Below are 11,362 nucleotides of genomic sequence, written 5' to 3' on the forward strand. Positions count from 1 at the left end.
CAATTTATTTTTTTCACTCTTTAAGAAACCTTGTTTCACATATTCTAAATATAATTTTTAAATTATATTTTAATTCTATTCACTATTATTTTTAATAAGTGTGTTATTAGCCTACAGATTGAGGTTGAATCCATCAACCAAAAAAATAATGAAATTTATTAATAAAGAGTCTCGATTGAGTCAAATTTTTTTAATTTTTTAATAAATGAGAACCAAAATGTTTGATGTCTCATATAAATTTTCATTGTTTTATAAAATGCAAACTTTAACATTTATTTCAAAAAAATATTCAATAATTTTTTTCTCCTACACTAAAGTATCAAGTTGGCAAAAAAGGGAAAATAGAACAAAAAGGAATTATTTTTTCAAATTTATCGACACTCTCTAAACCTTACTTTACAACCTTTTTTTAGTAATTAAATAGTATTGAAAATCTAATGGAAACCTACACTAAACTATTTGTTTTAATTTTGAAAATACATAGGCATATAAACTACATTGAAATATTTACATTTCATTAGTTTACAATGTTTCAAAATTTGAGACATATATATTGATGTCAGGTGCTTCAAGCTAAAAAGCTATAAATTTGAGTCCTTTTCCTTATAAAAGAGTGAAATTAATTTGTAGTTTCACCCAACCTATGTTGTTTAGTAAAAGAATATCAGTTTATACAAATGGTAATCATGGGACTGGATTGTTTTTAGAAAATATCAACAATGATATCGATTGCCATCATCCTCTAAGACCATATTACATGACATCATAAAGGTGGTCATCAAGAAGTGAAATTGTGCATATAAGTAGGCAAACTATTTTACATCACTACTTAATCTAGTGACATGGTTGTAGACAATGCACTAGGGTGTTGTGAGAGGTGGTCACCCATTAAATAAATTGGGGGATTGGAAAGAGGGAACAAAGGCAATAGAAAAGGCATTATAGGACTATTATTTTAAGGAGACAACCTTTGGAGTAGAGAGGGGTCAATTGCAAGAGGACGAAGAGTAATGGTTAGAGAGTAGGAGAATATAAGAGAAAATGGGGAAAAATTAGTTGGATTTGGGAGAGTAACATTAGGAGAGGGAAATGTTGTAGTAGAAGAGTAGAGAATTGAAATATAAATTATAGGATGCTCAAGCTCATTGATAGATGTCACCACTATCTAGTAGCATGATGGAACTGCAATCGATAGACTAATTAAGAGAGATGTATGTAGAGATAGCTAATTTATTGGGAAGAATGTAAATATTGGTGGAGCAAATATCCATGATTAGATTCAATAGTCAAGCATGTTCATCCATACAAAGAATAATAGTTTTTTTTGTGGACAAGGAAGGGAGAGGTTTACAAGGAGTTGTGTGTGTGTGTTTTCAAGATATAGGTTTGAATCATAATGTGTATTTTATGTGGCCATATTTGTGTGTGTGTGTGTGTGTGTGGATGAAAAAAGGAAGAAAGACAAACAAATCCAAACATTATAGGATAAACTCATAGAAGAAAAAGAAATAAAATAATAATATAGTCATCATAGCACCATATAGTTCATAATTAAAGATAGGATATATAGAGTCAAGTGAGTAAGAAAAAGCTAACAAAATGAGGTCCTAGAAGGAGAGAAAGAGAGATTTATGCAATTTAGGAACTTAGCCAGTTGGGATTAAATTTCCCTCAAGGCCTTCTATATAGTTAGTGTTCTTTGGATCTCCTTAAGGACAAGATCACCAATTTGAAGTTAATGAAAACGAATGTGTTGATTGTACATACATCTTAGTTAATGCTAACAAACATAAATATGTTATAATGCATTTACATGATGTTCAAGTTTTTAAAGGGTTTCTCTTGGTAGTTTTATCATCAATAAGACCACACAGAGATACATAGGGAGGGAATCTCTACCTCAAGAAGCAAGATGGAATCTACACCATTGATGAGAAAGTAAGGAGTATGAACCAATGGGGCGTAGATACATGTATGATAGGCCCATAAGGCAAGATGAAGATGGTAATTAATTTGTACCATGTGTTGATCAATAGTCTTTCATATGATATACTTGATTATTTTATTCATAAATTTCGCTTGATTGTTCAATTATGGACAATTGGTAGAAGAAAATTTGATGAATATGAAATATTTTCAAGCAATTCATTAACCTTGGAGTTTTTCAATGAAATGTCATTATTTGAAATAAGTATTGCAGGTATTATGAATTTAGAAATGATGCTTTCCATAAGAAAGTTATAGATATCATAAGCAATGGCAAACACATTTTTAAAAATAATTGGCAGCAATAATAACGGTTGTGTGATTATCGAAGGTGAGAGGGATAATCTTACTAACAAGACCAAGAGAGAGTCAATTGATAGCATAAGGTGTGTCTATTTTTCAACATAATTGATATACCTGAATAAATAATAAAAAACAACTTTTTAAATAACGTCAATCATACTAAACAAATATTCAATAATTTAAGAATGATGTAAACTAATAAGTTCTTAAAAATATGCATATTTAATTTATAATTTTTTAAAATTATGTTAAATCATTTTAAAATTTATTTCTATTATTTTTTATGAACTAGTATTATATTGTTTCACATAATGTTCACTACAAATGAAATTTTCTATGACTTATTGGAATTAGAGCATTAACTCCAATGTCTAGTAGCACATAGATTTTTTGGTAAAAAAAATTAATATTTTATTTTATTATTAAGTTTTAAATTGGCACTAGCAATAATTCTAGACATATATTTGACTAGCTTATATTCTCTTAGTGTATACATGCCAAAATTATTATTTTTCATTGAAACAAGGATATTCATGTAGAGTGTAGTGCATTGAAAAAAACATTTGTTTTTTTTCCTAGTTTCTTGAATATAAGTAATTATTATTTCATAATGAACCTACAATCATTAAAAATAAATAAAAAATCTTATGTTAAAAAAGAATCATACATATCATACCTTTTGGAAAGCTAACACTAAAGGCTACATGCAAAATGATATTTTTAAATGACTTCATTTGATCCCCTAAAAGTTGACGCAAAATTGGAAATTTGTCAACATTTGGGCAAGCACAAAGGAGACCCTATTGTGGATTTGATTTAAGTCTTGGGAGCTTTATCCAAGGGGTTTCAGTTTAAGGGGGTTCAATCTAACTCCTTTGAATCGAATCCCTCTAGGCTTACATTATGCAATTTCTAAAAAATATATATGATTTTAGGCAAAAAATTAAGATTTCCCATGAGTAGGATAGGGCTTTGTGTTTCAATACAACCTCACAAAGAGAAATTATAGGATGAATTTAATGCTTACAATTCTTGTGTAGACATGCAAATGAGGTTAGCATGTTTTTGATAGATGAAGCATTTAACATAATCATGCAAATCTTTCTCCATTCAACTCTAGTAATAGTTTGTGCTCAATAGTTTGTACTAGTATTTTATTATCAAAATGCTCTCCATAGGCATCACCATGAGCTTATTATAGAGCAATAGGAATTTCATCATGTGCCAAACATTATAGTAGGCCACTATAACAATGCCTATAAAGGAAACTGACAATGATTCTTGTAGATGCATACATGATTTTTTTTAATTGGAGTTTGGGTGGAAACTCCCTTTGTCAAATAGTTGTAGACATCAATAAACCACTCATTGCCTACAAATGTGTTTAAAGAAATAACAATATAGGAAAGGATAGTTGTCTAATGTAGGTTGTGAATTAAGAGGGTGAAATGAGCAATGTTGCTATCTAAACTCATGAATGAAGTAATGTTATCCATGCCATTTGCATTGCAAATATCCTTATGGGGAACAAAGTCAATAGAATACTGTTGAAAACATTCTAAGAGGGGTTCACATCTAAACTTCAATATTGGGAAAGTTTATCTTCCTTAACCTAGAAAGAACCTAAAATCTAGCAAACCATGAGTTGAGAGTTGCTATGAATAGCAATGTATTTTATATCTGAACAATAGTTAACTCGAAGACTAATAGCAAGGGCTTCATATTTTACAATATTATTCTTGCCTACAAAATTCAAGAAAAAATACAAAGGGTTGACATGTCCAAAAGGAGAAACAAGGATAAGTACTACCCCCAATCTTGTCATACATCTTGTACCATCAAAGAACATCTCCTAGTTATAAGAAAACTTGAGGGTAGATGCATGATCACCAAGAAAGAAAGAGTCAAGAAGAGAAATAGTTAAAATAGTTAAAATGGGGCATTTTCCAACTAGTCAACAACAACTTGACCTTTAATGGACTCTTGAGTGATGAATTCCATGTGAAGCATAGTCCAATCAAGCAATATGACTTGAAAGATGAGACTTGTCAAGCTTATACTTCAATTGAGCGCACCAATGACATTAGTTTCAATGTAGAAAATATAATGTCTCAATTTTTGTGAGGCATCTACCATAGTAGGACATAATTTATTTACAATAGTATATAACGTGTCTTGTATTTTAATAATGTACAACTAACCTAATGAACATTTACCCCTTGCTTGTATCATCATTTTTTTATATATACGAAATATAACTAATTATCAAAATTTAAACACCTAAAACATTGTGTTCCATTCCTTCAAAAGACTACAATAAAAAGCTGCAACTTAAACCTCCCCCAACTCTAATCAACACAAACAACAATATAAAAAACAATTAAATTCTATGAAAGACTAAGCATAGAACTAGGCCTCCAAGTTAGATCCAAAGGTTAAAGGACTTAAATGACACTAGGAGAACCTCCCAATCCGGAATGTACCTATCATCATTCCAACTTTAGGCAAAATTACTGTAACTGCCTTGGGTACATAATATTCCCCGTTGGAGTCTTTCAAAACCAGAATAGGTGTCAAAACTATGAAGCAGTTCTTACACCAGAGGTTTTAAAAATTGCCATTTTGACCAAATGTTCTGCCAACTTTAGCAGTAATTCAAAATGCAGCAATTTTATTACTAAATTTGGGGTTCTGCACCACTTCTTTACTTACACATGATATCTCCCTTAGTATATTTCCTAATGGAGACAAAATCTACTTAATACATTGATTAACATATTATTTGGACTGCGCAAACCTAAGTCTTATTCGTAGCAGCCAAGGCATGTATAATTATTATAGTCTGCAAATTCGAGTATATATAATGTGTACGTACGTTTCAGAGTTGAGTCAAAGGTGAATGCATATAAAGAATGTGATTCTGGTCTCGGGTTAAGTGTGAATGTAGTTCAGCGTGAATGCTCTATTGGAAAATGCAATTTGATATATACAGTGAGTATATGTCTGGATTGTAGTAGAGTGGTGTAGAAGTGGGGTGTATGGAATGAAGATTATAGATATAGGAATGTCTAGAGTGAGACATCTATGATGTGTATATGGCAGCTTTCACGTAGAATATTTGGCAGCATTAATGGGATGGTGTTAGTTGCAGAGATATAGTATGGAAGGTGCTATATACATTGGGTATAAGACGAAAAATGGTGGCTTTATTTTTGGGGGTGTCTAGTGGTGGAAGATACATGGAAGGATTCCAAGGTGCAGAAAGGAGGAAGGGAATGATTGAGATGAAGTGGGTATTAGTGGAGAAGGTTCAGTGAAAGTGCTCTTTTGAGAATTTGCAATATGGTTTATACAGCAAGTATATGATAGTATGAATATAGATGACTTCAAAATGTGGCTGTTGCAGCAGGGACAAAGAGAATAGTAGAGATGAAGTGGGTATTGGTGAGAAGGCCTGATCCTGCAATGAGGTTTATACAGTGAGTATGTGCTAGTGTCGTTCGTATGCAAGTGCAGAGAAAAGTGTGGGATGCAATGGATGTTTGGGAATAAGGGTAATGTAGACATGGCAGCCTGGTGTTTTTGAGGGTAAAGAAAAGGCAGTTTCAATAGTTACAGAAGAATCAGGACAAAGGCAACGAGCAGAAAAACGGGATGATAATGGGTATGGAGGTCAAAAAGGTGTGTTGGATCTCTCATTTCTTAGTCTTTATTCAGTGCATTTGTCTTTCAGGTTTTGTGCATGGGAATGCAGTGCACGAGGAGGTTCATGCACTTTTAGCACTTAAATCTAACATAATAGACAGCTTAGGCCATCTCTCAGACTGGCAGTACACGGTTAATAGCACGCCTTCTGTGTCTTGTTCTTGGAGTGGAATCAGATGTGACAACTTGTCCAGAGTGATCAGTCTGGACCTGTCATACAAAAACCTCAGTGGCACAATTTCACAAGAGGTCCAACTTCTTTCCCACCTAGTCAGCTTGAACATCAGTAATAACCAGTTTGATGGGCCATTCCCAGAGACCGTCTTTAATGTCTCCACCCTCAAAAGCCTTGACATCAACCACAACTCCTTTAATGGTTCCTTCCCGGCAGGCGTTTCCAGGTTGAAAAGTCTGGTGAATTTTAGTGCTTACAGCAATTCTTTCACAGGCCTTCTGCCATTGGAGTTTGTGGAGCTTCAAGACCTACAAAGCCTGAACCTGGCGGGAAGTTACTTCAATGGAAGCATCCCCACCAAGTATGGCGACTTTCGGAGCCTGCAATACCTTTACTTGTCAGGCAATTCCATCTCTGCCTCAATCCCTGCAGAGCTCGGCAGATTGCAGAAGCTCAGACATATGGAGATTGGGTACAATACGTATGTTGGAGGGATTCCATGGCAGCTTGGTAACATGTCAAAACTGGAGTACATGGACATCGCGTCTGCCAACCTCTCTGGTTCCTTGCCTGTTGAATTGGGTAAGTTAAAGTTGCTAAATTCAATGTTTTTGTTCCGAAACAATCTGAGTGGATCCATCCCACGGCAGTTAGGGAATCTGACCAGTTTGGAGTCCCTGGATTTGTCTGATAACAAGCTCACAGGCCCGATTCCTGAGGAGTTTTCAATGCTCAGAAGCCTGAAATTACTAGGCCTGATGTACAACAGACTCAGTGGAACCATCCCCAACGGCATTGGTGATCTAAACAAACTGAAAACTTTCCTTATCTGGAACAACTCCTTTACAGGATGCCTCCCAGAGCAGCTGGGTAGGAATGCCAGCCTAGAATGGTTGGATACTTCATCTAATAAATTAACTGGGCCTATTCCCCCTGATCTTTGTGCAGGAAACAAGCTATTTAAGCTTATACTTTTCTCCAATCAATTCACAGGAGAAATCCCATCTAGTCTTACACATTGTTCCACTCTGTGGAGGATCAGGATTGCCAGGAACAATCTTAGCGGCCAAATTCCTTATGGCTTTGGAAGTCTTAAAAACTTCACTTACATGGACTTCTCAAGGAACAATCTCAGTGGGCATCTACCATCTGATCTCTGTACTGCACCTAGATTGCAATACATCAACGTTTCTTATAATTCTCTACAAGGTGGACTTCCTCCACAAATCTTGGCTTCCCCAGGTTTGCAAATACTCGCAGCAGCTCACTTAAACCTATCGGGTAGACTTCCTTCTTTTAAAAATTGCAATGAAGTATACAGGCTTGAATTACAGGGAAATAGATTCTCTGGTAGTATCTCGGAAGACATTTTTAAGTGCCAAAAGCTCGTAATCCTTGGATTGAACCAAAATGAGTTGACTGGAGCGATCCCCCCTAAGTTAGCAAGTCTTCCGAGTATCAGTGAAATTGATCTGTCCCATAATGCTCTCACTGGAATGATTCCAACAAGATTTCAAAATTGCACTACCTTGGAGTTTTTCAATGTCTCTTACAATCATCTCTCAGGACCTATTCCTTCAGATGGAGTTTTCAAGAACATCAGTGTAAGCATTTTTACAGGAAACCAAGGTCTCTGTGGTGGAGTGCTGATAAATTCTCCATGTTTGGATTCAAATGACTTTTACCCCACTTCTTATCCATATAATACCCGAAGCACTAGTAAACCAGGTCTGGTTGTGTGGGTGTTGGGAGGAATCTTTGCTTTTGCAGTATTTATTATAATAGTTGGCACACGATGTTTCTACAAGCATTATAAATGGTACATTTGTGGGGACAGATATATGAGAGAAGAGCAAGATGAAGGTCCGTGGAAAATTACTGCTTTTCAAAGGCTTAACTTCACTGTAGAAGATGTTTTGGAGTGCCTGAAGAACAATAACATAATTGGAATGGGATCAGCTGGTACAGTATACAGGGCTGAAATGCCAGGAGGTGAAATTATAGCTGTGAAGAAGCTATGGAAGGTTCAGAAAGATGGAGGAAGGCGAAAAAGAGGGGTTTTAGCAGAGGTTGATGTTCTAGGCACTGTGAGACACAGGAATATAGTTAGACTGTTGGGCTGTTGTTCCAACAATGAGGATACTCTTCTTCTCTATGAATACATGCCTAATGGAAGCTTGGCTGATCTCTTGCATGGAAACAAAGAAGCAAACATGCTTGCAGACTGGATGACAAGATATAAAATTGCAGTTGGAGTGGCTCAAGGCTTGTGTTATCTCCATCAAGATTGTTATCCTGTAATTGTACACAGAGATGTGAAGCCTAGCAATATTTTGCTTGATGCAAACATGGATGCAAGAGTTGCTGATTTTGGTGTGGCTAAGCTCATTCAAACTCATACAGAGTCCACATCTGTCATTGCGGGTTCCTATGGCTACATTGCCCCAGGTAAAGTGATTTCTAACTTTTCCAATATTAATCAGAACTATGGACTTGTTTGGTATGGTTTGAACTTTGAAGTCATGCTTTTGAATACAGCATGAGTTTTTCCTTTGAAGATAATCTACATACTAATGTTATATATCAGGATTGTTAAGGTGATTGTCTAAATATGCAAGTGCGCATAAAAGAAAAGTAAGTACTAATATGTCAAGAACTGATATCCACAATACTAAGTCCCATTCTCATCATTTCTCCACGTCTTTGTACACTGTAGAAAGTCTATCACAAGTCTGTTATGCTAAAAGGGATTTAGGTGCTATATAGTTCAGTTTTTTCTTCTATTGGTATTCCAATACCAATAGAAGAAAATACCAATAAAATTGGTATTCAAATGTATAGACCTAGATGGATTTAAGTTACCTTTTCATTCTTTGGCACATTTTCTAACTGTCCTTTTGATGAACATTGGGTGAATTTATAATTTCCCCTGCTTGGCTTTTGTATAGACCTTTCAGGCATCAATTTTAAGTTAATCATATCAAGTTTCCCTCGGGTCATGCATGTATATCTTAACAGTAGAGATGTTCTATCAATTCCTGACCCTACAAATCACAATATACAAGGACAATGGTCTAAAAAATGCCACATCCTTTAGACAAATTAACAATCACATTGTTTGTGGCATAATGAACTTTTACAGTTCTATGGTGTTTGTTACACTTCTGAGTAAAGAACTGTTTTAATCGTTTGTCTGGTGCAGAGTATGCCTACACACTTCAGGTCCACGAGAAAAGTGACATATATAGCTTTGGAGTTGTTCTCCTTGAGCTCTTAACAGGCAGAAGGCCTGTGGATCCAGATTTTGGAGATGCCCTGAACATTGTAGACTGGGTCAAGTCAAAAATTCAGAGCAAGGAAGGCATCAAGGAGGTCTTAGATCAAAATGTTGGAGCTTCATGTTCCTCTGTCCAAGAAGAGATGATGCTAGTTCTCAGAGTTGCTCTCCTCTGCACTAGCAGGTGTCCAGCTGACCGGCCTTCAATGAGAGATGTTGTTACAATGCTACAAGAGGCTAAGCCCAGAAGGAAAACAGTACTTGATCTTCGATTCTTGCATCAACAGAGGTCCAATCCTCCATCTCAGGAGAGTAGTCCACCACCAAAAACACTAGTGTAGGCAACACAGAGGATGTGTTGGTATAGTAAAGGATTCAAGGAAATGTTAGGTATATTGGCATTGGATTGTTGTTGTTCTCATTATATAGAGTTCATAGTCCTGAGCTTTTTAAGTAGATCTCTAAGACTGCAGATTAGTATTAAGTTCTACTTGTTTATAAGGTCTTTGAAATACATTATACATCCTACAATGCAGCCTGCCATGTGCAAGTCCTATGCTGCAGGATCTTCAATCTTTGTTATCTTTGGATTGGTAGTGTCATAAATCATTGCAAGTTCTTTCAATCCAAAAGAGGCAAGTCCAATCATATGAATATATATGAAATACACAGTTGACTCAAGATGTATCTGCTTCTACACCATTGCGTACTAAACAGACCGAAATGAAATCTAGATCTGAATTACTGTTTGTAACTTAAGGTTTTATTTTCATTTGATTTTATTTTTCTCCCAACAGAAATTAAAAAATTCTAGAATTATACTGCCTCTATAAACTTTCCAATCTTTAAGAGTGTTTTACCTGCCTTATATAAGTGAAAAATCCCACATGATAACAATTATACAAAAGAAATAGATGCAAGTTCTCTCATTGATATATTAGCATCCTCTCATCTTCAACTCTCTGTCATGCTAGTAATTTCATTACCCTTTAAACCCATGTTTAAATAGAGGTGAAAAGGTATGAAGATTTTTAAGTTACAGAAGCAATTTCAAGATGCACAATATTTAATTTTTAAATGTATTCTATTTGAGGGGAAGAATTATTTATATTTAAAGTTGGTTTACAAGTCTTACACCTAAACTAGAATACATTGTTGTCACAAGGATAGTGGAACCATATAGTAACATCAAATAAATTATAAAATAGATAAAACACAAAGCTTCCTTTGATGCTATGTTGGGGTTTTGGCTTGGCTTGCTCTGCAGCTTAAGTCACTCCATTGTCATTGTCACTCTTGTGTAATACTACTATTTCCTTTTTAGATGATTATTAGCAAAAGTGGCCCCATATTTCTGCTAGTCACTTGCTTGAATGCTTAGGACAATGGTTTCATAATGCTTTCACAAATTCATACTAAAGGTGGTCTAGAAGGTAACTCTTCTATTCTTAATATCACTTTTACATGAAAGGGATAAAAATTTGTTAAACAGAAAAGAAGATTACTAAGTATGTGTTGGTTAACAGATTTGTCCTTTGTCAAGATCTCAATTCTTCACTTAACCTCTGTTATCCTTTAAAGACAAATTTGCAACCACACAGTTGGATAAACGAAAAATAATTCGTTCTCTTCTGAATTAAGGTACAACTCCCTTCAAAGATCTTCAATGAATTAATTTAATCTATTAGTTCATGTACACTTTTAACCCGAAAGCATTAAAGGTATTCATCTCTATACATCAACATATTAATTGATCCAACTTAATGCACAAAAAAGAAAGATGAATTTTTAACTCCTAACTTTGTAACTATTTTCAATATGAGGAATGAGATCAATTTGAACAAGAATTCATTCACACAGAAATAAATTCTTCAGATTCAAACAGTCAAAATCGATTTCATATATTTCATTAACAG

The 11,362-nt window shown here is 34.8% G+C and overlaps 1 protein-coding gene across 1 annotated transcript; it reads left to right on the forward strand.

Moving 5' to 3' along the window:
- The first annotated feature begins 5,179 nt into the window (after positions 1 to 5,179).
- On the forward strand, positions 5,180 to 10,127 carry LOC131032491 (leucine-rich repeat receptor-like protein kinase TDR). The gene is made up of 2 exons (XM_057963495.2): positions 5,180 to 8,617; positions 9,372 to 10,127. The coding sequence occupies exons 1-2, from the start codon at positions 5,944 to 5,946 to the stop codon at positions 9,785 to 9,787; spliced, it is 3,090 nt and encodes a 1,029-aa protein (XP_057819478.1). The 5' UTR covers positions 5,180 to 5,943; the 3' UTR covers positions 9,788 to 10,127.
- Positions 10,128 to 11,362: the final 1,235 nt, after the last annotated feature.

The sequence above is a fragment of the Cryptomeria japonica genome, chromosome 11, assembly GCF_030272615.1.
Source record: "Cryptomeria japonica chromosome 11, Sugi_1.0, whole genome shotgun sequence".
Taxonomy (NCBI): Eukaryota; Viridiplantae; Streptophyta; class Pinopsida; order Cupressales; family Cupressaceae; genus Cryptomeria; species Cryptomeria japonica.